The sequence below is a fragment of the Centruroides vittatus genome, unplaced genomic scaffold (genome assembly GCF_030686945.1).
Source record: "Centruroides vittatus isolate TY-2023 unplaced genomic scaffold, ASM3068694v2 contig_301, whole genome shotgun sequence".
In the NCBI taxonomy this organism is placed as follows: Eukaryota; Metazoa; Arthropoda; class Arachnida; order Scorpiones; family Buthidae; genus Centruroides; species Centruroides vittatus.
Window position 1 is genome coordinate 2,526,373 of NW_027121927.1, and position 26,650 is coordinate 2,553,022.

The 26,650-nt window shown below is 29.8% G+C and overlaps 1 protein-coding gene and 1 long non-coding RNA gene across 5 annotated transcripts; one reads left to right on the forward strand and one right to left on the reverse strand.

The window, feature by feature from the left end:
* On the forward strand, positions 1-1,328 carry LOC136972782 (uncharacterized). The gene is made up of 2 exons (XR_010880386.1): positions 1-147; positions 497-1,328. It is a non-coding gene; the product is annotated as an uncharacterized lncRNA (long non-coding RNA).
* Positions 1,127-25,572, reverse strand: sd (TEA domain transcription factor 1 homolog scalloped). Of its 4 annotated transcripts, none has more exons than XM_067267413.1 (11): positions 25,432-25,572; positions 21,377-21,504; positions 20,423-20,566; positions 18,314-18,354; positions 17,547-17,733; positions 17,412-17,474; positions 17,228-17,335; positions 17,079-17,137; positions 3,267-3,348; positions 3,043-3,195; positions 1,127-2,971 (listed from the first exon to the last, which is right to left on the reverse strand). In XM_067267413.1, exons 1-11 carry the CDS (start codon positions 25,436-25,438, stop codon positions 2,858-2,860), a joined length of 1,086 nt encoding a protein of 361 aa, XP_067123514.1. In that variant the 5' UTR covers positions 25,439-25,572; the 3' UTR covers positions 1,127-2,857. The 4 variants fall into 4 exon arrangements, with proteins under 4 accessions (XP_067123514.1, XP_067123513.1, XP_067123512.1 ...); XM_067267412.1 differs by having other exon boundaries at positions 20,423-20,647; XM_067267411.1 differs by having other exon boundaries at positions 20,423-20,647; positions 21,362-21,504.
* Between the last annotated feature and the right edge of the window lie 1,078 nt (positions 25,573-26,650).

Here is a 26,650-nt window from a genome sequence, read left to right on the forward strand (position 1 = left end):
GTCAGATCAATAAAGTCGTATTCTTTGTTAATGTGTACAGAGATTCATTTGTAAACTTATTTTAAAAATGTAAGATTTGAAAATGTTTCTTAATATAGAAATATGAATTATTCAAGCATATTCAATTCGATCTGTATTCTAATAATGGTATGAGTACCAGATTTTAATATACAACTTTTTGGCATCATTTCATATTTGTTAGATATTAGTTATTCATAAACTGTTTAGCACTACTAAATAACATTACATTATACAATAAGCATTACTAAAAAATACTTTTTAAAATAGTGCTTATTGTTTAATGTATTTGTAAATATGCAATACCAAAAAGCACAAATTTTGTTTTGCTTTATACTGTAAATGTTCTCTGTTAACAGAAATTTAATCAAATACAGTATTTGAGAATGTAAAATTAAGTAATTTCTCTAATATTAATATATTACTTTGTTAAAATTAATTATGACATGTTTGATTATTATAAAAACTTGTATCCTAGTAAGTGGAAAACTGCAATCTAGTATGTATAAATGACCTGAGATGCATTTTCTTCAGATGTACTGTACATTTCAATAATGTAAATTGACATTCAAAGCCCAAGAATTTGTTGTTTAAGACCAAAGATTGTGTGGCAATCATATCATCAGCATCCCAGTTATACTACTGGATCTTGATTATTTGGAACATAACATTTTGCCAAGACACTATTAAATTTATAAGCCTGTGTTAGAGTATGTCTTTAGACTTTGATAACGTTCGAGGGGGAAAAAACTGTTAAATGGCAATAACAATATTGCAGTTTTTTAATACAAATTATAAAAATTTTCAAAGTGGAATTTTAAATATATAAGTTATGTGAATGTATTTTGTTTCAGTTTTTTTGTAAGTCACTTGCACTCAATCTATCAAACAATGTAAATAGTTTTTAAATATTATTCCAAGTCTTTTTACTTCAAGAATACTTGGTATTCATTCTCTAATGATTTGTGACAAAATATTTAGGATATCAATGTAAAAATGCCTTTGAATAATAAATTTTATTGTCAGCAAAAAAATGTCTTATTTTTGTGATATTGTAAAGATTTAAAATTTTTAACCCTATTATACATTTAGTCACAAGTGTACAAAATTCCAAAAAAACAACATTTATTTGTTCAAACTGTTTATTCACTTTCCTTACACTACCAGTAGGATGGGAAGGCTTCCACTAAGCAAATAATAAACATGACAATGGACGTGAACCAAACTTCCAATACAAAGCTGCCAATTAAATTAATCTGTACACAAAAATCTCTTGTGAGCATTGCCCATGTCGTGGTGAAGCAAATAAATGAGATCTACTTCAGGCAATATTGTCACATAACAGAAAAAAACAAAACTAATCCCCTCTCTAATAAGTGATAAAACACTTATTTAAAGTACTACAAAGAACCCTGTTAAAACAATTCTTTACATTTTTCTTAATCGCGAAACCTGGCAGAAACAGAACACAATTTTATTCTAAGAATCCGTTGGTTGAGTTATTTATAAATGAGTCTGCTTTTGGAACGACGTCCGTGGAGACATCTCGTTTGATCGCAACTGTCGACGAAGCTAGGCCTGAGATTTTGTAACTCGAATCTATAAATTTGACACAATGATCACATGTACTAGCCGACATTTAAAAATGGCACTGTTTCCAGAGGGAAAATGAAAGTATCATTGAACGGCACATCTATGGCACTTTATATTTTAATTTTCCCCTTAAAAAGCAAAATTGCATTTGTCATTATTTACGATCCCATAAATAAAATTGTAATCTTTGGCCAAAGCTGAAACAATACGGATATACTAACTAGTACATGTAACCATCAAGATAATACTAACTAACTATAATTTTAGTAAATGATCAAATTTGCAACAAAGTTAAGTATTTAAGTGTGCCATTATTCAATCAAATTGCAATAATCTAAGATGTGTTAAATTACTAATTGGCAATAAAATAAAAATATTACACAATAATAATGCTTAAAGCAAAAAATATATGGAAAATGTGTTTCTAAAATTTTCTCTTAAATAATTTATTTTATTTGTGATTGATTAGATCACAATATTTAGTTCAACCCTGCAAGATTATATTTCTTGTTTGATTGTATTTCAGTAATATGAAATTCAGTTATCCATCAGAATTGGTTTAGTGAAAGTTTACATCTCTGATTCTTTCATGCTCGAGCGAAAAAAGCAAATGAAAAAGGAGGGCCTCTTCGATAAAATATATTCTTTTTGCGACGGATGGCTTTTAATATACTACCGTGGTGTATTATGCATGTTTCTCTATCTTGTTGACGACCATTCGGAAAACAATACAGAACATAATTATAAAAGGAAACAAAATTTACCAAAAAAACATACACGATAAAAGTGAGCTGCCTTCCCCATGTAATATAGAAAGCACAAGGTTTGGTCTCGCAGAGACAGTAATAAAACACTAACACTGGTCATTGGTAGGAAATGGTTATGCACTCTTTCATTCCTTCATAAGGACAGGTCATTTTCCGTCTTTGATCTGATGTTGCATACTTTGCGAAGTCATAGCTCTCACAACTGTCTTCTTTAAATTGAATGCTCCGTTCTTCCGAACGGAACAAGATCTGTCTCCGCGGATGGACAGTTGTCTCCTATGTGTGGCATTGTAAAAATAAAGCCATTTGTCTAAAACATTTTCGCGAGAAACTCAGTGTGTGGCACCTAACAACCAATCACATGGGTCAAAACAGCAATTATATACAAGGCAAAAAGCCAACTGATTGTGATGTAGGCACTGAAGGAGATATGTCTGTTGATGGGTGATAAATGTGATGGCATCTAAACACTGAACAATTTAGTCTTTAACAAGTCTGTATATGTGATGTTGAGCACCATGCTCACTGGTTGACACTTCAAACACATAAGCAATACATAACAATGTTTCTTGAGTTTCCCTATTGGTCACCACCTAAAATATGATCAACATTTTATCATGGTCAGATAAATATAAATAAATTTTTAAAAAAGTAAGAAAAATACCTGAAGGATAGTAAAATTTTCAAGAACACTATTCATCATGTATTTTTCTGGTAAATGTTTTAATTTGTGAATGAAATTGATCATGTATTCGCACATAGGTGATCTGTGAATCCTGTACACAAATCTAGCATTTTCAAAACGTGCGTATTCTGTCTGCAAAAAGAGGAAAACTTTCATTAGCAAATTTATAATGGCAAAATCAATTTAAATCAAATGCAACTTACTTCTACTTTTTCTACAACTTGTTTACCAAATGAACACACTTTTGTTGAACATGTAATGGTCATATTATCATTACTTTCATATCTAAATAAAAATATGTAATTTTTGTATTAGTATTACAAACAAATAAATATAATAATTTTATGTATAAAGTAATCTAAATTTGTATCATTTTGAAGATATAATATATGATTTTATACAAAAAATTTTTGGGAATATGTAGAATGTAATGTTAACCTTTGGTAAATGGTATTTTTGATTGGTGGCATCACCAATAAGAAATGCCATTTACCATCAGTCTCACTAACACAGCTTCCAGGGGTCACTCTGGAAAACTTTTTAAAAATCACAACCATTTTGCCAGTTTTAAATTTTTTCCACTGCTTTAAATTAATTATTACCACCAGTTTTACTTAATGCTACCAGCACTTGCATTAATTATCAGTTTGAAGTCTGGAAAGCAAAAGTAACATGTTAAACCATCATTCAGAGATAGGAATAATTTTTTAATGAATAATTCCGAATAACACATTTGTTCGCAATACTTAAATAGCATTTCACAAGTTCTGTTCTGTTTTTATACTTTAGTTTACTGAAAAAAGTTCAGTGAAAAAAAATCCCTAATCTGGAAACGCTGTGTGGCATTGCACAAAACTACCTTTGGTTCTCAATTCACTTCCTGCTTTCCTGTTCAAACTTGCCACATGATGTCATGACGAGTACATTCCAGTACACATCATGACATCATCCTTTTTTGAACAGATCTTTTGGTGGATCCGACATAGTCAAGATCTCTTTGGAACCTGTGATCCCTTACCAGGACACTACACTCCTGGTGCCCTCAAACTATCTGGTGTGTCTTTTGCATTTCTTAGAAGCGAGTAATTTGTGTGTGTTCTCGAGTAAGCCAATATGGTGCCCTTCTTTTGTGCTATTTTCTTGTACAGTGTCCCGATAAGAGATCACAGATTCCAAAGAGATCTTGTCTACATTGAATCCACCAAAAGATCTGTTTAAAAAAGGATCGCTGAACATAAATATGACATTGACAAAAAAGACATACTACCGCCCTGTCAACATATGCCACGGACCCCAATGTAAGAGCTGACTTAAATAACACCAGTCTCGTAAAAAAATCATTCAAAACCAATCAGATCAGGGCCTTAGAAACCCTTGAAATTTACAAAGCAACCAAATCAGGGAAATGTTTAAATTTCGAGGATAGTAACGTAACATCTTATGCGTGGCGTTATGTCTGTGAAGAGCATTTGCATTGGTAATTATATATTATTCCCTGGAGGATAGACCATCATTAATATGAAGGACATCTGTCTAGTAAACTGATTTCAAAATCTTTGCTATTTATTACATACTGGGGAAAATTAATTTTGTATTCAAAAACATTCTATATGCTTAACATTCCATATTTGGAATGACAACGAACCTGATGAAGATCTTGGTTAAAGATTGAAAATGTTAGTTCTGTATCTATATTCGTAACGTACTGGAAATTCAAAGTGTACAGTCATGTCTTTCCTTCACCTGTTACTAATACATGTAAAGAATATCGAATAGAATATATTATATAATCCTAATAAATACTTTTTATAGAAAAATAATAATTAAGCAAAACCATTTGAATCCTAAAGTACCATTACAACATTTATCAGCCTATTTAATAAATATAATACATTTTTTAAATAAATGACACCATTATTACATAATATATTTCATATAAGAGTCACAAGATATTCACAATTAGTGTAATGTGATGAACTTATTTTTCAATTTTTGTTGATTTGTTTAAGAACACATTAAACAAATTAATGATATAAAATATATAGTAATAAATGAAAAAACAAAGATGAAATTAGTTTATCACCTGAAAGTTGATTTATATTTTTGGATAAATTATGATGACCAATACTATAGTTTAAGTTATACACAGTTTATTTATGATATTTTTTAAATCAACAGATCAATGTAAGGCAGTAAAGAATGTGTATGTATATATATTCATTTAAAATTTTCAAACAATGTCAGATAATTCTTACTGAATTTAAGACAGACAAATAACTGACAATGACTAGAACAATTACTACATTGTAGCACTTACAAATGATTTTTCTTATATTTTAGATCTAGTAAATACTATAAAAACATTTTAATAGTGCAAACTGAACTCATTTTTTTTTCATTAGAATATTTTGAATTTAAGAATTCATTAAATTAATTGCAGAATAACCATGGGTCCAACTCTAAGGAACAAAATGAGTTCCAGCTTCTTAGAGTTAGCACCTGTGAGAATAATTATAAATATAAAATTTAATTATCTGAGTCTTGTAAAATCTAGAACAATTATATAGTTACGTCAGAATTCTTTGTTAATATGGAATTCACACTATTGCATTTCGGTAACATCATAACAATTAGCAGAAGTGGAATTAAAAATTATGCCAAAAGTTGTATAATCTCTGGATAAAGTTCACTGAGTTCAGGCGAAATGAACAATTTAATTCTGCATGCTCTCTTCTCTAAATTGTTCATTTCACTTGAGGACGACGGTTATATACTCATCGAAAGTACTTGTGATAGAGGAACCTTATTAACGCTGAACTCGGTGAACTTTACCCAGAGATCATAACAATTAGCATAACTCAAAACTGCAAAAATTATTTTGAGCACTTTGATATCGATTGAGAAAATTATATACTTCTATATTGTACAATATGTATACAGACAATGTTATGCATTATATGTTTTGTACCTGCGTTGAAAAGTTAAATATGTCACTAACATTTCTTCAAGACAATATTCAGAAAATCTATCATATATTTCTCTAACTTAATTCATGAATGATAAATGATGATAGAAAACACAAGATTTTGAATAAAATAATGTGTTAGAATTCATAACAAGAGAAATAATGTGTCATTTTGAATCTTCAATCATAATTGTATGAAAGTGCAAAATTTTCAGTGCAGCTGATATTGTTGCAACTTTCTGACTGAAATTCTATTATTTATGAATGACACCGAACACTTTCAGCTTGTTACAACAAAATTATAGTTTGATTCCAATAGAAATTTATTTACCTGTTTTAATCAAAGACGGAGAAAACAAAGTAATAAAATCTTCAAATCATTTTTTCTAATAGTACATGAGACAATAAGTCTTAAATTCTATTAATTTCTGATGAAATGAATTTTTCATATTTTAACTACATTAATTGTACTATAAGATATAAATACAGAAGTTAAGAATAAAGTATAGAAACTGCATTGTTGACATACAAAGTTACAATCGGATACATCTTAAAATTTTTGAATTGTGTGTAATGTTGAATGATGGAAATTTTTGGTTAGTGAATTGTATTACATTATGAATAAAATGCAATTCTTTTACACTAATTTCTGAAAGTTTAGCAATCAAAGGGAATTTCTGATGGATTGCAAAATAATTTCTTAGTTGATGAATTGCAATAGATTATAAAGTAAATGCATTATTTTTTTCCCTATTGGTCATATTGAAGTTTTCTCTCGTTGACTACTTTCTAAAATTAGATTTAGTTTGCCAATAATACCTACACAAAATGAATGAAATGAATACTAATTTTTTGTATTAAAAATAAAACAGATTTAAAATTAAATTTTATAAAAGTAAAATGCACAAAAATATATCAATTATTATTATATTTTTTGTTACATTTTTAAGCATAATAAAAATCAATTTGTCCACTATTCCTTAAAAGACTCCTAAATATCTCATATTTAGGAGTCTTTTAAGGAGTCATCAGTTGAACACCAAATAACCTGCTTAGGAATTTCTGCTCTTAAATCATTAAATACAAAAAAGAAATAAAGTTACAAAAGTTTTGATCATTTTTATAGTCAAGTTACATTTCTTCAAAATTTTACGTTGGACTAATAATAATAAAATGATAAGTAAATCTCTTCAAATATACTGTGTCTATAGATAACAACAATAGGTTGTAGCAAAAATTTATGAACACTTGCATTTTTGTCACGATATAAAGGATTAGATTTAATGATTTCACTGTATTTTTTGACTAATTTTCTGCTTAATATTATATAATTGCAATTTTGCAAACTATATCGTAATGCTACACAGTAATTTATTATTGTTTATATCTTTAAAAATATTAAAAACAAAAATTCTCCGAAAAGCAAATAGTGTTACTTGATAAGAAACATTCACATTTTTCTTTTTTAAATTAACCTCTATAGTTACTAAACGTTTTAAATGATATCATTTGATGTAACATACACTACCATGGCTTTGACTCTGAAGTCTTTTTGTCCAAACTGTCATAAAAACAAAATAAAAGCATCGTTTCATGTTTAATAACCTTGTATATTTAAAAGCATTTTGAACTGGCATTTATTTTAAAATGTACAGTTTACATTTTTGATTTTTCCCACTTAGAATGGATTTGTCATTTTCTGTTGGCACACTGAACAAAAACATTTACTTACTTTATTTTTATTTTACAATAAATTTATATTATTGAAGAAATCTTGACAATCTGAAACAAACTTATGTTTATCAACAACTTAATTAATCTTTCCATTTGGAAGCATTTATTTGATAATTAAAGAAGTAATTAAGTAATTTTATTAATTTATATATATTATAATATACTATCTAAATTGAATATTTCATATGGTAATTAACCTTATGAAATATTCAATTGGCAATGATATAATTATTTTTTTATTGTATTAATTTATTTTCAATATCTTTTCTACTTCATATATTACAAGTGAAAATTACTCCAGCATATATCACTTGTAATATCAATATCTAATTCTATAAATAATTTAAAGTATACAAAAAAAATGTTATTTACAAACTAAATACAGTGGGTGATCAGTTAACAAACGATCAAATTGGATAACGAACACTTTCACAAAAGATTTTTATGTTCGGACAACAAACACCCCACAGAACAAACAAGCAGCGGCATAAAATAATGAATATCAATTGGTCTTCCCTTGTCTTTGGGCAACAATTTGAAACTTTTCGGAGCGCGGGAGACATCAACATCGACGCTCAACCCAGTATATACTGATCGGATAGTATTCCTCCAACTTTGAAACTCTCCCTTGTAATTCCAGCCTTTTATTTTTCTGACAGAAAGAATTTTTTTATAGTATTCATGAGGCTGTTGGGCTGACACTCGTTAAGTTTTGCATCAGTTTTTATTTTTGAAAGGTGAGAGTATAATAGCAAAAGTAGAGTGGACAGATGTCTGATGTTGCTGGGTAGCATGGCTTATACAAGTCTACAGTAGGCCATAGTTCAATCTTATCTAAGAAAGATACAGTATAATCAAGAAGACTGAAGCAGCTAAAGAACTGAGAAATAAAGAACATTGAAGAGCTCATAATGGAACCTGAAACTGATCTGATGACAGAAGAACACCAAGAAACTCGGTGAAATGTTTTCTTCTGAAAAAGAGGATTAATGCCGATATTGGCTATTAAAGATCTTTTGAAGAAATGGGAGGATGTCAGAACAATGGTCAACAGTCTTAGAATGGCATCCAAACCAAGGTGAGGTTAATAGGCTTGGCGATCTCTACAATTACAATGCTATTAATTACTTCTGAAAAATCCTGAAGAAGAGAGAAAAGCAATCGACATTAGACAGATTCTTTAACCCTCACAAATAGAAAAACATCACTAATAAAAATGCAACACTGTGTATATATGTATTTTTATTATTACATATAAATAAATGTAGTAAGAAAGTATATATTTTTTATTTTTTGGGTCTCCAGAATGAATTAATCAAATTTCCATAAAAATCTATGGTAAATTAATAATTGGTTAAGGAACAATTCGGATAGTGAACAGTCTTGGGACAGATTATGTTCGTTAACCAATCACTTATATTTGAAATTATGCAACTAGATCTTTGTTGTAGAACATATTCTATTCAAGTTTATGATTTAAGAATAATTATTTGAATATTCATCATTAAAATCTTTTTGATTTGAAACATTATTCACAAACTGCAATGTTAAAATGTTTAAGCATTTTAACATAAAAGTCCCATAGAAAACAATGTCAATTTCAAAAATGTTCTACTTTTATTCATAACAAACTGTATTAAAGAAGTAAATAAATTAGTACTATAAAATTTATCAGATACCTTTAGGTAGGTTTTTTACTTTTGAAAAACTTCGTTTTGTCCTAAGATGCTTTATATTTTGGTTTATTGAGACGTACTTTTGCATTGTATTTTTTTTCAACTTATTCCAAATTTTTAAGCTAATTTTGTTTTTCCCTTTTTAATTAAATATCTAATGTGCCAGATTTTTTTCAAATACAATTCAACTAAACTGTAATTAAAGATTAGCCAAGTCATTAAATGTCTAAATATTAATTTTTCAGGTTATGATTGAATATTTGGATATAGTCATTATATATAAATATATATATATATATATATATACACAGGGTATCCAAAATAACTTCTGCAATCATTCGTACACTACATTCTCCACAAAGTTAGAAGCAAGTTTGCCTCTGCATAATTTGGTGCACTATTGAACAACTATATCCTCCCCAGTGGCAATTCTTTAGATGCATGTGTATGGGTCTTCAACAGCCGACCATGAATATAGATGTTTGTCACAGAAGTTATTCTGGACACCCTGTATAAAGGTAAATTTCTATGAGAAGTAAGTAAAATTTGCTTCCTACTTACTAATAATATTAGAACCGATTTTTTTAAATAACAGAATTGCTATATTGCAAAGAATGCTTAGTCAACAGAATTATTATTTGGATTTTTCCAATTCACACTCAGTATTGAATTGAATTTCAAATTCAATAATGAAATTTATATTGTAGAAAAAATTACTAGTTCTAATTATACTCATAAAATCATCTCTAATATCTCTATTAAAAACTTTTTCTATGATTTTGTAATATCCAAAAACATTTAAATAATTTTTTCAAATTGCCTTCACTTTCTTCATTTATTTTTTAACATCTCCACATTTTCTTTCATAAAGAAAGATGAAAATCTTTTATTGAATTCTTTTTTTCACTTTTAAAATAAATTATAACATAAAGAATATTTTTCATCTAATTCAAAGAAAAAACAATTTATTTGATGACATATTCACTTCATTAAATTTTCTTATTTAAAAATCTCAAGGCAAAATTTACAAATAAATTATTTCAAAAGAATCTTAATTTTTGAAATCTTAAATCTTGGTACTCCATTGTTTACTTCATGTCATTCTTCCAGCAGTAATAAATATTGTAATATTAGATAATTATAATTTATATTCAACTTTGCTTATTTTCAAATCATAAAATTGCTGAATGTTTTGAAATTTCATTTTCTACAATTAACATGTTTGTTGTCAGTTGACATAATTCTGCATTGTGACCTTCATATAACACAGAATTACATCAACTGGCAGCAAACATGTTAAGGTGTTTTATTCAAATGTATTAAATATCAGCTGTATTTAAATTTAATTATTCTGAGCATATAAAGTAACAAAAATTTACAAAAGTAAACATAACATCAATTTTGTTCAACATATTCTCAAACAAATCATTCACCTTCACACAAGATATTTTTGTAGTTGTTGATTCTGATAAATAACAAATAATTCCTGTCAACAAAATAATCTAGAATTATATTTATATTTTCAAAAAGCATTTTAATTATGTAATCAAGATAATATGAAATAATTGTTTTATTCTCTAAGTTAACATTTCTTGAAGTTACATGGCTGTTTTGGGACTGAGGTCTTATCAATGTAATTTACTCCTGATCATATCAAAATTAACAGTAAATTGCAACAGATTGTACCATGTTTTCAATTAACTTCTGATCATGATTTTGAAAAAATATAGGAAAAAAATCTAAGAATGTAATAAAAAATGTTACTTTAAGCTATCCAAAACAGGCTAAATATTTTACCATTTTATATATATCTTGAAGCAAAACACATTATTCAATATATTGAATGTTTCTTTGAAATATAAATATATTAATAATATTACAATTTTTATCCAGTGAACAAGAAGTTTTAATTATTACTCTAATTCTTCTGTGGTAAAAAAAACAACTTTTACATTGTTTAGATACAAAGAAAAGAGAAAATATAAACCAAATAATCAAACTTTGAATTTACTTCCCAACTTAGAATCAAAAACTAAATTTTTTTTTACATTTAAAGTTAGATATTCTAAATTATAGTTTATTTTATCTTGAATATAATTTTTATTTAATAGCAAAATATTTTCTCAAGTAGGAGTATCTTAAAATTTAACAAATGGAAATAAAATAGTATATTTCTCTTCTCAATCACATTTAAATTTATAATTTTGTTTAAAAATGTTTTGTTTACCTTATAAACTTTTAATATATAAATATAAATGAGTAATTTTAACATTCAAAACATTATTTGACATATCTGTCAAATTGAAAAACATTCATAAATATTTTATTTAAAAATTTAAATTAATCTTCCTTAAACTTAATAAAACAGAGTATTAATGAATATTTTTTCAGCTATTAAAACTTTAATATGTTTTAATCACTTTCATGTAAGTATGTAATTTGAAATGTTAAGCTGTTAATACCAAAATAGGAAATGTGAAAAATATTGAAAATGCTTTGCTTATCAAAGTAAAATTACTCTGATAAATGTAGTTAAGTGCACAACTTTTGTAAATTAACCATACATATATAACTTGAGAACTTTCAGATTAATTCTGCCAAGATTTTAGCTATTTATTTTGTTCAAAGTTTCAATAAAGTTTAACCTCAAATATCCTGTAGTCTGCAGTAGGTTTTAAAAACATCATTTTGTGCAGTATACAATTAAGAAGATTAATTTAGACGAGTAGAAAAGTTTAAGTTTCATTTGCTCTTCTGTACATTGAAATTTTAAGTCTTAAATATTAGTTTAAATTTTCAGTACTGATGTAGTTTAACATTTTTCATTTCTGCTGTTACATTTTTTAATTTTAAATTTTTCCATGCATATATTTATTAAAATATATATATATGTAAGCATAATGATCCATTTACCTGTAGTGGCAATTTTTTTCTCAAGAAAAATTAAATTTATTTAGTTTGTTGTATAAAAGAATATAGTAATTGTGATATATAACAAAACATAAAATTAACAATAGTAGCCTAATGACATATGGAGACATCGACCTACTGCTATGAGGGATTGGAACTGGATTTGAATCTGGATCTCCCACATAAGTTATTGTGGGTGTTGGGATGTTGTTTTCTATCCAGTTGCTCATATTGGCCAATCCCAATGCAGGTCAGACCCAGCTATAATTTACAAAACTGAGACCGCCTATATAGTCTATGCAAAGTGAAGTCCTACAAGACAAATCCTACCTAATTCTACAAATAATTTGAAAATTTAAAAATAAAGCAAATATTACAATGAACCCCAGTATTATAATTTCTTATATTTGTATTTAATTTGAATAATCCGCAAATAAAAAATAATTTTTTATACAGTTTAATTTACTAAATATCTTATTTTGAAACTGTTTACGACTTAATAAAAGGCAATAAAAATTATAAGTTATATAAGACATTCAGAGTATTAGGAGACAACTTACAAAACATAGTTTCAAAGCTTGTTAACTATCACAGACAATTTCTGTAACCTAAAGTTTGTTAGTAGAAAGTGTCAAGAAAATGTAATAAATATTGTCTGACTTAATTCAGTGAAACTATCTGTAAAAGACAATCTAAATAATGAATGACATAATCATTAAATTTAGATAAACAAGAAAGATCAGAATTTTTTATAAAACTTGTTTGTAATATAATCTGTCTATTGTATTTATTCATTAAATATTAATGTTTAATTTCTATAAATATATATATATTTATAGAAATTAAGCAATAAACTATATTTCAATATATTTTTGATACTCCCATGACTTTCAAACAAATATATGTTTGTATGTCATTTAGATTCTTATTTACTTTTCAAAATATACACAATTTATTCTGTAACCTGAAGATTTATTAGTAGAATATACTAACTTCATGAAATAAGTATATGTACGAATATACTTATTTCATGTTTATTTTAAATTTATTTTAATTTTATTTTAAATTTTTAGCTGGAAATTATTAAAAGCAAATAATTGAATTTTATTATGGAATATTCAAAAATAAAATATATGGCTCTTCATGTGTTTCTAGTACTTTTTATATTTTACAGAAATAATTGAAGCATGTAATAAAAAAGGATACAATATTAACAAACTTCTTTAAGAGAAAAGTTTTTGATAATAATTATTCTATTGTTTAATTCACATCATATAAAGATTTTAAGTGTCAATGCACTAACAGTAAAAATATTGTGTTTTGTGTATTATATCCAAAATTAGATAACAAGTAAGATTATACATATAAAACGAGATTTATCCATAAAAAGTAAACTGTTGAAACTTACTAGAGTTATTAGACTTGATAATTACACTTTAAGGTATATGAATCTATGCTGCTGTTATAATAAATGTTGAATTTAAATATTAGAATAAAGTCAAATTTGCAATGATTCACAACAGATTTACTCAAACACTAAACTTTTATAACAGGACTATAGTCTTTAATCAATAATTTAAAAATATGTAAATTAATATATTTCAGTTATGTAATACTTGTATAGGTTTGAGCATTATGCTAATAATCTGATTATTCTGATTTTCAAATGGTTAAAAGAATACAAAGGAAAATCTTCATTGCATAAATCTAATAACAGTTTATAATGCATTTTGGTCATCAATGAGAAATTAGTCTACATTTCAAGCAATTAAAATTGTTAAAATAAATAACTTTTCATCAAGAAAGATTTAAAAATACAGAAAATAATAATAGTAAAATTTAAAATTTTAATAGTGAATAAGAACAAATCAAAATTAATAAAAATATAATCAAAGAACTTATTACACACAAAAAACTTCATCAGAATCAGTTAAAATGAAAAATTGTTGGAGTATTTTTTTTTAATACAAAAGGATTTATAAATTATTTATTTATCCCATTATGTTCTACTATAGATAACAAAAAATACATGAAAGTTTCATGTAAATTGAGAGATGCTTTCTAAAGTAAACACCCAAATGAGTAGGAGGATAAAGACTGAAAATTATTACACAATAATACATCTACTCATCAACTAGTTACATTAGAAGAGGTGTTAACAAACTACAGCATGGTCGTTTTACCTAGGACCTTGTATCCACTCTGTCACTCCCTGTATAATATCCTCATTTTCTTATTATAAAAGTAAAAATTATGGTGAAACCATTTTAAAAATAAAAATGAAACAAGGAAGACTATTAGAAAAACATTATGTTAAACAAGAGGTTTCAAAAATATTCCAACAAACTATATCATATTGGAATAAAGGCATTGCCACAAATGACAAATATTTTAAAATTATTTGCACTGCTTAATGTATAGATTTAATTCTATGTAAATAAATGATTTAGTGGCAAAATGTTACACAACTGATACAAAGCATCATTCTGAAATATAATCCTAAAAGTATTATAATAGTTTCTGTTAGCAATACTTAAATTAAATCAAAGATTTTCATTAAATAATTTGTTTATCTAGTGCATTCAAATGTTCAGTCTTTATATGTAACAATGAATCTGTTCATAATCTGTAACCCTCAATATTTTTATTTAAAAAATACAAAGGAAAAATCCTCACTGCATAAATCTAATAACAGTTTATAATGCATTTTCATATACAATTCATATATTTTAAATATAGTCAATGAATATCTCACCAAGTATAATATTGTATTACTTGCATTATTAGAAACATATTTTTATATGAACATATGAGAATAATCTCTTATAACCATGAAAGAATCTCACTAGGAGAGATATTTTGGAAGCTCTCTGAAAATTCACAAATTTCTACATTCATTAATATCAGCTGCAATTATTGATATATTTTACATTAACTTAGATATAACAGATGACAACAGGATGAAAATCTATAAAAATTACTATTAATTATTTTGTTTCTTGGTTATTAGTATTAAAAACTGTTGTTATTTGCTTAATTTGTAATCAAATTTATAATCCTTGTTAAAAATATATTTTACTTATTAAAGATTTGCTTCTAGTATAAATTACATTGAAACTACTGATATATCTACTATTTCTTAAATTTTTCTTATATTTCTTCCTAAGAATCTGTAATTTATATATTTTATTGTACATAAATCTTGTGATAAGTGATAAACTGAAATTAAAAAAAAAAAAAAATTGGTGTAAAATGCAATTCATTTGTTTAGATCAGTGGTTCTCAACAGGGTCCATGTAACATTACTGCAGAAAAAGGGTCCACAGAAAAAAAAAACCGAACTGGGGTTTACAGTTATATTTTAGTGGTCTATAGGGTAATTCTACTTCAGAACAATTGTTTTACTGAGAAGTAAATTTCTACAGTGTATATATTGTCAATTTCTTTATTACTCATTTCTTTCATAAGGGTTAAAATATACATTATTTAAAACATTGAATATGTATATGACATATATATCTCATTGACAAAGGTCAAAGAGAGATTATAAAGCCGGGGTTTGTTAGGAGAATCTTATACCATCAGTGTCATGTCACTGAACGTTTTCCTTTCTTTTTTTATTATTTTATTGTTTATTTTTATTTATAAAAATATAAGGTTTTTTTCTGTGTGATGTCTATGGGGGTCCACAAAAAAAATTAAAAGGAAAAGGGGTCCATGGGTAAAAAACGTTGAGAACCACTAGTTTAGATCATTTAAATATAGCTAATAGATTTTATTAGTAAGGAGTGCATTGCTTTTCACAAATTATAGTATCAAATTCAATATGCTATAATAAAATATTTAATAAATTTGAAAATACAATCCTTAATTACTTCGATGGTAAAAATCTATTCATCTTGTCACATTACAATCATTTATAAGCATGAACTGTTGAAATTTGAAGAGAATGAATTTGATACAAATTTATTTAATAGGATTTAAAATAAATTGCATACATTAGTTTTATATAACTGAAATCTTCACTAAATGTTAGTTTTAAAAATTTTATTTTTGTTCTAGCCTTAAAAATTATTCCTAAAATTCTCTCAATTACTAATCTGATTTCGATTTAATGATTGATATTATCAATGAGATAATTGAATAATTTCTATTCTAGATAAACAAAATTATATGATTCTGTAAAATCCACTAACAATATACTTTATTTTTTTATTTTTAAATAACTGCATTGGTAAATTATATTTTCACTTTAGTCCTTATATGTCAGAGTTTTATTTTATCTCATTTTTTTTTATGTGCAAATAACACATTTTATGTAGAAAATTTATTTGTAAAAAATGTGGTATATTTATCATTATAAAAACATTATAATGGAAAATATAATGATCTTATTATTTATATTTAATCACATGCATCTTACAAAATACATTTGTTATTCATTTATTTGGATTTATTGGTAAAATTATGAAATCGTTTTAGTTTATAAAAATGTCTTAATAAATCCTTTAATAGTAATAACATTTTTTATTAATAAAAATGATTTTTAAATATTCTAAGGCTCGTGTATTTTGTTGTTTCCGAACTTATCAAATGTATTAACTAGTTTATATGAATTTGAATAATCGTTATGAATTTTGTTGTGCTTTTGTATCATTTTAAATATTTAAAACTGTGATAGTCTATAAAATCAAAATAAAATCTATAATGTCTAATTATTAATAACTTACTGGCTCGTGACACCGTAAAATGCACCTGTTTCATCTTGAATGTTTGTGTTTAGGTCAGCCTGAAAAGATGTAGGTTGAATTAAAATCAATAATAATTTATTAAAAGTTAAAAAGAATAAATTTCAAAAAAGCAAAATAAAAAAATCTACCCAAAATTTCACCAAAAAGAAGGCATTTTGTGGTCCTTTATCATACAATTCTTTAAGCCCACCTTTCTTTTCAGGAAACTTATCATAAATTTGCCTAATATCTACTGCCTAAGAATGAAAATAAAAATAAAATACATAAAAGTTAAGAACAAAATAATTTTAAGCTGAAATTAAATGAACTTACTTCCAAGGGTGGGTCTGTAAAAACAGATAAACCTCCTATGTGGACAAACAGATGTTTATGATACTGTAAAAAAAAAATGAGTAATTTTTGTTACAAATAATAAAATAAATATTTAGAGGTTCAAACAATTCGTACGTTGTCTGGATCCCTCTGCTGTTCCATAAAAGCGGAAAATTCTACAAGACGGAGTTTTTGCGTCGCAATGGATTTATTGTCCCAAGTCTGAGAAGGAGGATGATTGAGGAGATCAACACCAGTCATGGAGGCAGTGACGGGAGGTTTCGGTGGAATGGCATATGGTTGACCAGCAAACGGCTTAATACTGAATAAATATAAAATGTTTAAAGTTATAATTTCAAAGAATGCACATAAAACTACAAAGTTTAAAAAAAGCTAATCATTTTTAAAAATTTTTAACAGTTTTTTAAATTATTTTATAAAGTTATGTATGTGTATATATATATTCAAAATAAACATGATAATAATTAACTTAAAGAAAAGGAACGATACTATTTCGTATATATCTTCATTACAGTCATTATATGTTAACTCAGTGAAATATAAGAAAGCATTTACATGAATAACAACTTTAAATTCAAACAATATTGAAATGATAGTCTTTATTAATTTTTTATATTACTCTTCTTGAAGTTTTTTTCTATTTTGATGGCATATATTTCAATAAGTTTTAATGGAGATGTAAATATGATACATTAAGCTTTTTATTTTTACTAATTCTGAATGTTATTCAAGGTCTTTGTTTGAATCGAAATGTAAAAAACATGAATAGTAAATATTATATATCTTTTAAAGAGATAATTATTTTAAAAGATAAATTAAAAATTCTGAAATATTAATTAAAGTTCAAACCTTAAATGATAGAGAATAAATAAACTACTTACTCTTCAGAGGTTCCTGGTTGTGCAATAGTTGATTGCCAGAACTATACAAAGGAGAAAGTAGTAATGAACCATCTATTCACTATATTGTAATTCATAATTAATGATTCAAATTAATTAGTTAATAAATAATTTTTTAGAGTTTTATAAGTATAAACATTAAAAACGAAAACATTTGCTCTATTTAATGTATAAAAGATGTTGAAAGTATTTCGGTCGGCCGGAAAAATATAGATTCATTTTCAAACAAAACAGTGATTGCATTTAATAAATATAACGTATTTATAATTCTCAAAACTTATTAATTGGAGATATAAAATAGGGCATATTCATTAACATTAATTAGAAAACAATGGAAGCTTTGTATATATCTTTTTTGGAAGTGTAATTTCTTTTTATAAATCTCAGATTACTATTTGATATCTTAATCGGAGCGAGTGCATTCAACCTTCACATTGATCTAATTTATACGATCATATATATTTTTCAAAAAATCCAATAACGTCTATTGATAATATAAACACAATTTAAATCATAAGAAGTTTTTAAGAACAAACATTAAATTCTATTGGGAGCAACTTAATCTCCACTAGATTTTAATCTACTCTTCTTTCATAATTAAAAAAACAAGAATACATAAAGAAGATTAACATCATTGTATAAAAATCCTACAATTACTTTTTAAAATAAACATGGAAATAAACGAGTTATACAGGAATAAACTTTTATTCACTAAAAACTACCCAAATTCAAATCAATGCATTATAAAATTAGTAAAAATTTAAATTATATTTTCTTAATTTAAATGCCACACATTATTAATGAAGAAAAAAAAAATTCAAATTGAAATAAAATGTAATTTGAAAAATCTAATTTATAAATTATATATATATAACTCATTATATTTCTTTCTCTTTCAAAAAATTGTTTGTCCAGTCCAGAAATTAAAATTTTCCAATAAAAACAATAATAATTAAAATTAAATGATGGTGTGCGTGTGTGTATATATATATATTGTTATTATAGAAAATTAAAAATTGAGTTAAATTTCAAAGTTAGAAATAGATTTTCTCATTAAAAAACAATTTTAACTTAGGTTATTCAAAGTATAGCATATTTAATATTTATTTGTGGCATCATTGACATAATTTAACAACTCCCTTTTAATAAACAGCTGTTCAAATCAATATTTATAAATTTGAAAATGTAAAATATTGCATAAATTGTTTATCATTACAACCGTATATTAAATTATTAAATAAAACTAATTATTTTTAATTTTTTTTTTTCTTTTTTGAAATTCAAAGTTATAAAAGTATTCACCATAAACACATAAATTCATCCTGGGATTTCATTCATTTTATATTCAAAAATATACTAAAATTAAATGAGTTACCGTGTTTATATATATATATATATATATATATATGACTAAAATATGATATTTAATCATAAGTTTGTAATAAGAAAAATTTTAAAAATTCTCAAATATATTAAAATCCCAATACTGATCTTAAACAAATAATATTTTTGATATTTTATTTGGATTAAATGAAATTATTACTATTAAACGATTGAACTTAATATGATAATTTGAGATTTTTAGAAAGAAGTTAAATTTTTGAAATTTCTTTGTAGTTTATTGTTTCATTTTTGAAGTTTCTCGGATAAATCTTGATTGTCAAACATTTTAATAAATTTAATTAAAAGAAATTCTGGAAATTTACTATCTCGTTTAAGGAGAAACTTAATTTTGATGAAAAATACATTGTAATAATGGTGAAGTTTATATTTTACAAATGCAGTTATTACAAATCCTGTTATGCAGTTATTCTATCAAATCATTTTAATTTCAATTTTATCAAAACAAAAAACTATGATAATTAAAAGTTATAAAGACAATTTTCAATTGTGATTTATGCAATCACAGTGATGTTTGAAATATGTTTATCAATTTTTCAACAATTATATATTTATATTCAATTTAATTTCTGTAATGAAAATCAGATTTGAAATTTTTGAAAACTGTGTATGTTTAATTTTTGAAATAGAGCAAAAGATTTTAATGATTATAAATAGATTTTATTGTGGATTGATTAAAGAAAATCGTACCGGTCCCCCAGGATAGCTGACAGGGGGAACTAAAGTTGCCAGTCCTGCTGTAGCAGCTTTGTTCTGTATGGTAGATGCCGAAACTATCTGAGCGGACGTCAGGGACGTGAGGGAGTGCAGTGCCTTCTCCTTCGCTGCTTGGTCCTGGGAGCAAAACAAAGAGACGATCTGAGCGGACGACATGGAGGACATGGACTGGAGAGCTGCCTCCTTCGCTGCCTGGTCCTGCCAGGGAAAAAAAGAGGATCGGGACCTATTGATGGCAGCGCGTCTCTGATTGGGGAGCTGGTATTGCCACCAGTTTTGCATATTATATGAATGTCATCTTCATGCATCCTTTTGATTGTATTCTTTTAAAAGTAAACAACAGGAAAAAGAAATGTGGAAATGTACACTGTACACCTAATAAAGAAAAGTCTAGATGCTAACGTGTACAGTTGCCTTGGCTTTTTGTTAATATTAGAATTTTAAGATAACATTTTCAATGTAGTCATTAGTTAAAAGGAAATCTTAGCTAACATAACAGCTATGACAGCAATGAATTTATTACAATATTAATATCGATTAGTTAAGGAAAACAGATCATGCTAACTTGCAGAGCTTCATTCTGATATGTTAAATGATACTAAATAAAACATTAAGACAAATTATAATCAAGAGGCAATGGTATGTTTTTTGTTAAAATAAAAATCCAAAGCTTTCAAAAATTTAATTTCAATCAAATTTGTAAAGAGGAAGAGAGACGTCATGGTTATTTCAGCCACATAACACTAAAGCTACTCACATACGACAACTTGTAGCATGCACAGTAATATGGGTTTAGAAGAACATCTGACTATTCCCACATACAAAAATAATTTATCTCTATAATACGTTATCTAAAAATTTATAATTTTATAAAAAATATTGTCATAATTTAAAATTTATTAATTTATTTACTTTAGTTTCACTTGCCTTTAATTTGGCTTGTATCTCTCTAGATTTTCGACGGGCAAGGACCTGAATGTGACTAGACACTTGCTTCCGAGTCCGTGTTTTGCCCGTTCTCAGCTTTATGTACCGTGCTATCAACTCGTTACGACCTACAAATTACACAAAATTAGTCAATATAAAATGTTTTTTAAATTAAAATCAATTATTTAAAATATTTAATAGTACATTAGAAAAATATGCACTTAACAGATATTATGGATAGGTGGGATTTTAGTAACAACATATTAAGAACCGATCCTACAGATTTTGTTACTTTATGTTTCTGACAATTACTCACTGCTCATCATGCATCATTAGCTTAATTATATTATACACGGTACATCACACTCCGGAGCATCTTTTCCTCCTAACATTTGTTATATTTTATTCATTTGTTTCAACTCAGAGTAACAAATTATAAAAAAAAAAAATTTAAATAGTTCACAAAGGAAATTGTGGACATTATTTATTAAATTCATTCACTTTGTTTATCTAAATTAAGGGAGAGTCAAGAAGTCAATTCGGAGAGGACTCGACTCGCCGTCCGACCAGGCAAAATTCCAATATAGACAACGTCATCCTAGGACATCCATCTTTCCAACAGCAACTTGGGCCGCATCAATCTCGACACGTCCCAACACAATGCGGACACTCAGGAAAAGACCAAATTTGGGAAGACTGTCTTTTAATATGGTTTTCACAATGGTCTTTTTGACAAGTATATTAGGCCTGCAAGCAGAAAAAGAGGAGGGGAATAAAGTGGGATACGATTTTTTCCAAGTAACTTGTAACATGCTAGTCTAGCAGAAAGTAAAAGGGCCACAGCAGCTACAGAACCCAATTGGACAGCTAACAGAAATCTAAGAAGGAAGTGCAGGAAACATCGTAGGCAATGGTGCAGTTAGCAGTCAACTCTCCCAATAGAACCAAATTTGAAGAGAAACAAAGAGTCTAGAGAAACTGGGATGCCAGAGAGTTCTTCAGAAGGAACAGAGGGAGCAGGCCAAGGAGAAAAGGAGAAAGAGGAGAAGGCAAATATTTATCAATTTATTTCCTCCAACCACGTAAGATTACGCCCGAATAGGTCGGACACGGAGGCATTCGCCAGTTCCTCCCAAATCAAAAGAAAACTCCGGGCCGCACACTCCGTCGAGTAAACAACCCGGCCGGCAAGGAGAGCAAATTTCCTCTCCAGACGGATGTTCCGAGAATCGGAATCTCTCCAAAAATTTAAAGAGAAGAGTAAAAAACTGGCGAGAGGAAAGAAAACAAAAATAGCGAAAGGCGACGCAAAGACATAAAGAAAAAGTGCTCTCTCTTCCCATTTCGACCGTACCGCAGTCAAATTCCCAGCCACACCGGGCGGGAAAGAAACCTAAAAGTGATTGTTATCACCAAATCGACCGCCATCCCTAGACTTTTGGCCATACGGCCTCACGGACACAAAGGAGCTGCACACAGAACGACAAAACTATGTCAGGAATGTTCAATTATGGCCGGAATATATAAAGCAACGGGTATACGTGAGCCAGCCAGCTGTCTCGCTCATTGCGATCGAACGTCTCCTAACGTTTCATACCAGGCCGAGCACGAAAGCAGACAACGCTGCAGAATGGAATCTCTGGAATTTGCTATCTATTTCATTACTTCGAGGGGTCCGCCGGAGTTTCTCGGCAACTTTGCGCGCCTGCGCACTCCGCCCGGCCATTTATAGCCGTTTATTTCCCTCGCCTACACGTCCACCGACTTTTTTCTTCCTTTCTCTATCGCTTTTTTCCCTCCTCCTCCGTTCGACTCGACACAAAACCGTCCTCTTTAATTGATATTAAACGCTCTTTTTAATTAAACTCCGGCCGAATATAAATTTAACGTCTTCCTAAGGTTTATCGCCGCCGATAAACCTCTCGAAAGCCTATCCGAAAATAAAAGATCCTCCCTCGTAACAACGCCGTTGCCAACGCGTAATTCGCGAAACGATTAAATTTTAGCAGACGTCGGACGACAGGAAACGTAGCGACAGGTGGGTCTTGTGCGTGCGCGTGTGGGACGGGCCCCCTCTTTTGTGGCGGGTCAGGGCCAAACTGGTCCTCCGGGTACACAGGAAACGGCATCTTATCTCATTCACTTCGACTTGGACTGGTTCTCTCTCGCCACCCCTCCCCTCTTACCGGTCCGTCCGGCCAAGGCTACGCGCATTTACAAGATTAACCTTTCTTTCTACTACAGTATTTCCAAGACGTTTCAACGAGCTGCGCGCAGCCGGGGCCATTAACAGCGCATCGTCGCGTACGCGCCAAATTATAACAGTATACTCGACGTCTTCGTTTCGCTCGCTTAAAAACCAATCTTCCGCATGGTTCGAAACGGATCGGTCGGGGGAGGGAAGCAAACCGTGCGAAACGCGTCGACTGTTTTCCATAACGGGTAATACTCCTCTCCCACACGTCACTCTCTGACGGAACTGATGGAGGAACCGCGTCTATTTCCATCCGTCTCTCACACCAATCGCATCTTTCCTTGTAAAAGTCGGATAACGAATCGACGAATAATTCGCGCCCATCTTATTTCCTACAGGAATTAATCGCCCGGACGAAAAAACGTCCGCCATTAAGGTATCGGGTAATGCGATTCCGATATCGGGAAATTTGCCTTTCGATTACGTTTAAGGACGTAATACGGAAAATATATCTTTCCGAGCGATAAAGTAGACCTATTATCGAAACACGAATTTCGCCGGTACTCGTGATCGGAACTCTTTACTCCGACTATTGTGTGACGTAATTTCCAGAACCGATAAACGGATTTGGTCCTTTCCACCAATCCGTTTACTCTCACAACCATATTTTCCCGGTAAAACGATCCTCTCGACAAACAAACGCCGATATCTGCTCGAAAATCGCGCCAGCATCGAATTGTTGGCGCTTCCTTCCCTTCGATTTTCTTCTTGCCAAATTATCATCGATTAGGGCTTTATCTGTTTAATCTGCCGAAGCCAATCGCCGGAGATCATCCTCTAATATCCGGCAACTATCGCTCTCCCCGAAAATTGTATGTCCGACACTTCGAAGGCCTACGTTGCTGGATCCACGGTGCCAGATGTCTAGAGGAGAACTCGACATACTGCATGTCTACTACCATTTTCTCTATATTTCGGAGGTCAAACGGGACGGTCTGAATTCCCAGAAATACCGGGCATTGAACAGAAAAGTTTCTATGTTGCGAGTGCCGCCGGAGAAATCTACGCGTAGAGAAACGGGCAATGAGCACCGCTTTCTGATCTCTAAAAGTCACCATTCGATCGTTAGTCAGGCCCAAATCTACGCTACCTTATGATAAAAATGCTAAAAAACAAATAAAGAACACGAGCTCATATAATGCGATAGGATCTTGTACATGTGCTCGACGTCATTCGAGTAGGCCTACGCAACTGAAAAAGTACAGTACAGTACAGTACATAAGGCACACCGTAGATAATGCTTTATGCTTAATGTCAATGCGGGCAATATGAGAATGTTTCCACGAAAATTTTAACATATGAACGAAAGTTTTGTAGTGACGTCGATTTTTAACACAAAAATGTTTAGTTAACGAAGTGTTAGTTACGGCACTGAACGACAAGGACACCATATTGACATTTCGGTAATACCGAAGAAAAGAATTTTGGCTATAGAAAAAACATGGGAGAAAATTGGAAAACACAATAAGTAGTGAAAGAAAGATACTCGGAATGGGTTTCTCTACGTTGGTCTGGTCACAAGAAAATAAACGGTGCTCCAAACCAGCTTTGGGATTCGGTCACCACTCGTAAGAACGTTTCCTGTCGGCCGACGTTGTCCACATCGACCTTTAACCTCTCTCTGACTTATTTACAGAGGGACGCCGAGAATCACGCGAGACGGTCGAGTGAGTGGGTGTCCCGATCGGGAACGACGTAGGCCTAAACTTCTGGACACGGTACGAAGCCCGCGTCTTAGTCCCCGAAAAGGGGAATGGTCCGTTCGGTTGAAAGAGAAAGTAGAGAAACGGGGGTCACTCACCGTACATCTTTCCCTCGTCGGACAGGATGATCTTCCTCCTGCCGCAAGGCGGGTAGATGGCCAGCGCCTCCTGAAAGCTCTGTTCGATGTCGGGACTCCAAACTCCTTCGGCGTCATTGTTGGACACGTCCACCTTGCCCGTGCTGTCTTTGCTGTTGCTGTCCTCCGAGCCGTTGGCTTCGGGTGGGGGCGGCACGGCGGCACCACCCGCGGCGGGGCCCGTCGGGGGCGGAGCGGAGTTCCACGGAGACGAAATTTTGGCGGCCGAGAAGGGAACAGCGCACACTGAAAGACAAAGGACGTCTTAAGACTCCCGACCCACAACTCGGACTTTCCCCCAACTCGAAAATCTTAATCGTGTCCCGTCCCGAACGCTTCGGACATCTTTCCATCCCCGACCAGAAACTTCGGGCGGGACGTTTTCGGACGTCCACCAGCGCGTTTTTCCACACGCGAATATTTGCCAGTCCCGCCGGCAAAATTCTTTGACGTTAAAGTTTGTGGAGGAACGTAAAACTTGCGAACTGAAACATTTAGGCCATCTTTAGGACACTTCCTACGTGTTTGGGAGAAAATCGTCAAGCGTAAAGTCGAGGAATTGGAAACTTCGGTATCGAAATAATGCCTTAATTCCGTCGGAAATAAGACAACTAAACCATTTGTAACACGAATTCAGGGTTTCCTAATTTATCTAAAGTCGAGAAAATATCCGATCTCGGTTTCCATTTTACTAAAAAGAGACCATTGATACACATTGTTATGGAAGGTGATCCGACCGCGTTTCGCCCTTCTACCTATCTAAAGCCTTTATTAACGAAGATCCCAAAAAGTGCGGGTGAAATTTTTATAGAATGTTTCCGGAAAAGGTAGAGAAAGGGTTAGAAATGATTCTTTTTTTCGTGTGTGTGTGTCACTTCTTATTCGAAACATTTCAGCAGTTTTAGAAGAAAAACCGCCCATCACATTTCGAATTTCTTAGGATTTATCCTATGAAGATCTAGAAGTTCGAATGATTTAAACACTGAATTAAACAGTGGCTGATTTCTTTGTCGGTCCATTTTTATATTCAACAATCGAGTTACCTTTCCTCCTACAGAGGTCGCTCCATTTCACACCTTTGTTAAATTTGAAACGTTCGCTAATTTTCTCGCTCCCCGTGGCGCCAAACTTTCAAACGTTTCCGCAATCGCCAAATCGTGTTTAGTAACCATCAAACATT

Coding starts and splice junctions, on each gene's coding strand:
- sd (XM_067267411.1), bottom strand. Junction 18,355..20,422: donor TCAGCTATCCTGGGGGACCG/GTACGATTTTCT, acceptor TCCTTTGTATAG/TTCTGGCAATCAACTATTGC. Junction 3,196..3,266: donor AAGTTGTAGAAAAAGTAGAA/GTAAGTTGCATT, acceptor CTCTTTTTGCAG/ACAGAATACGCACGTTTTGA.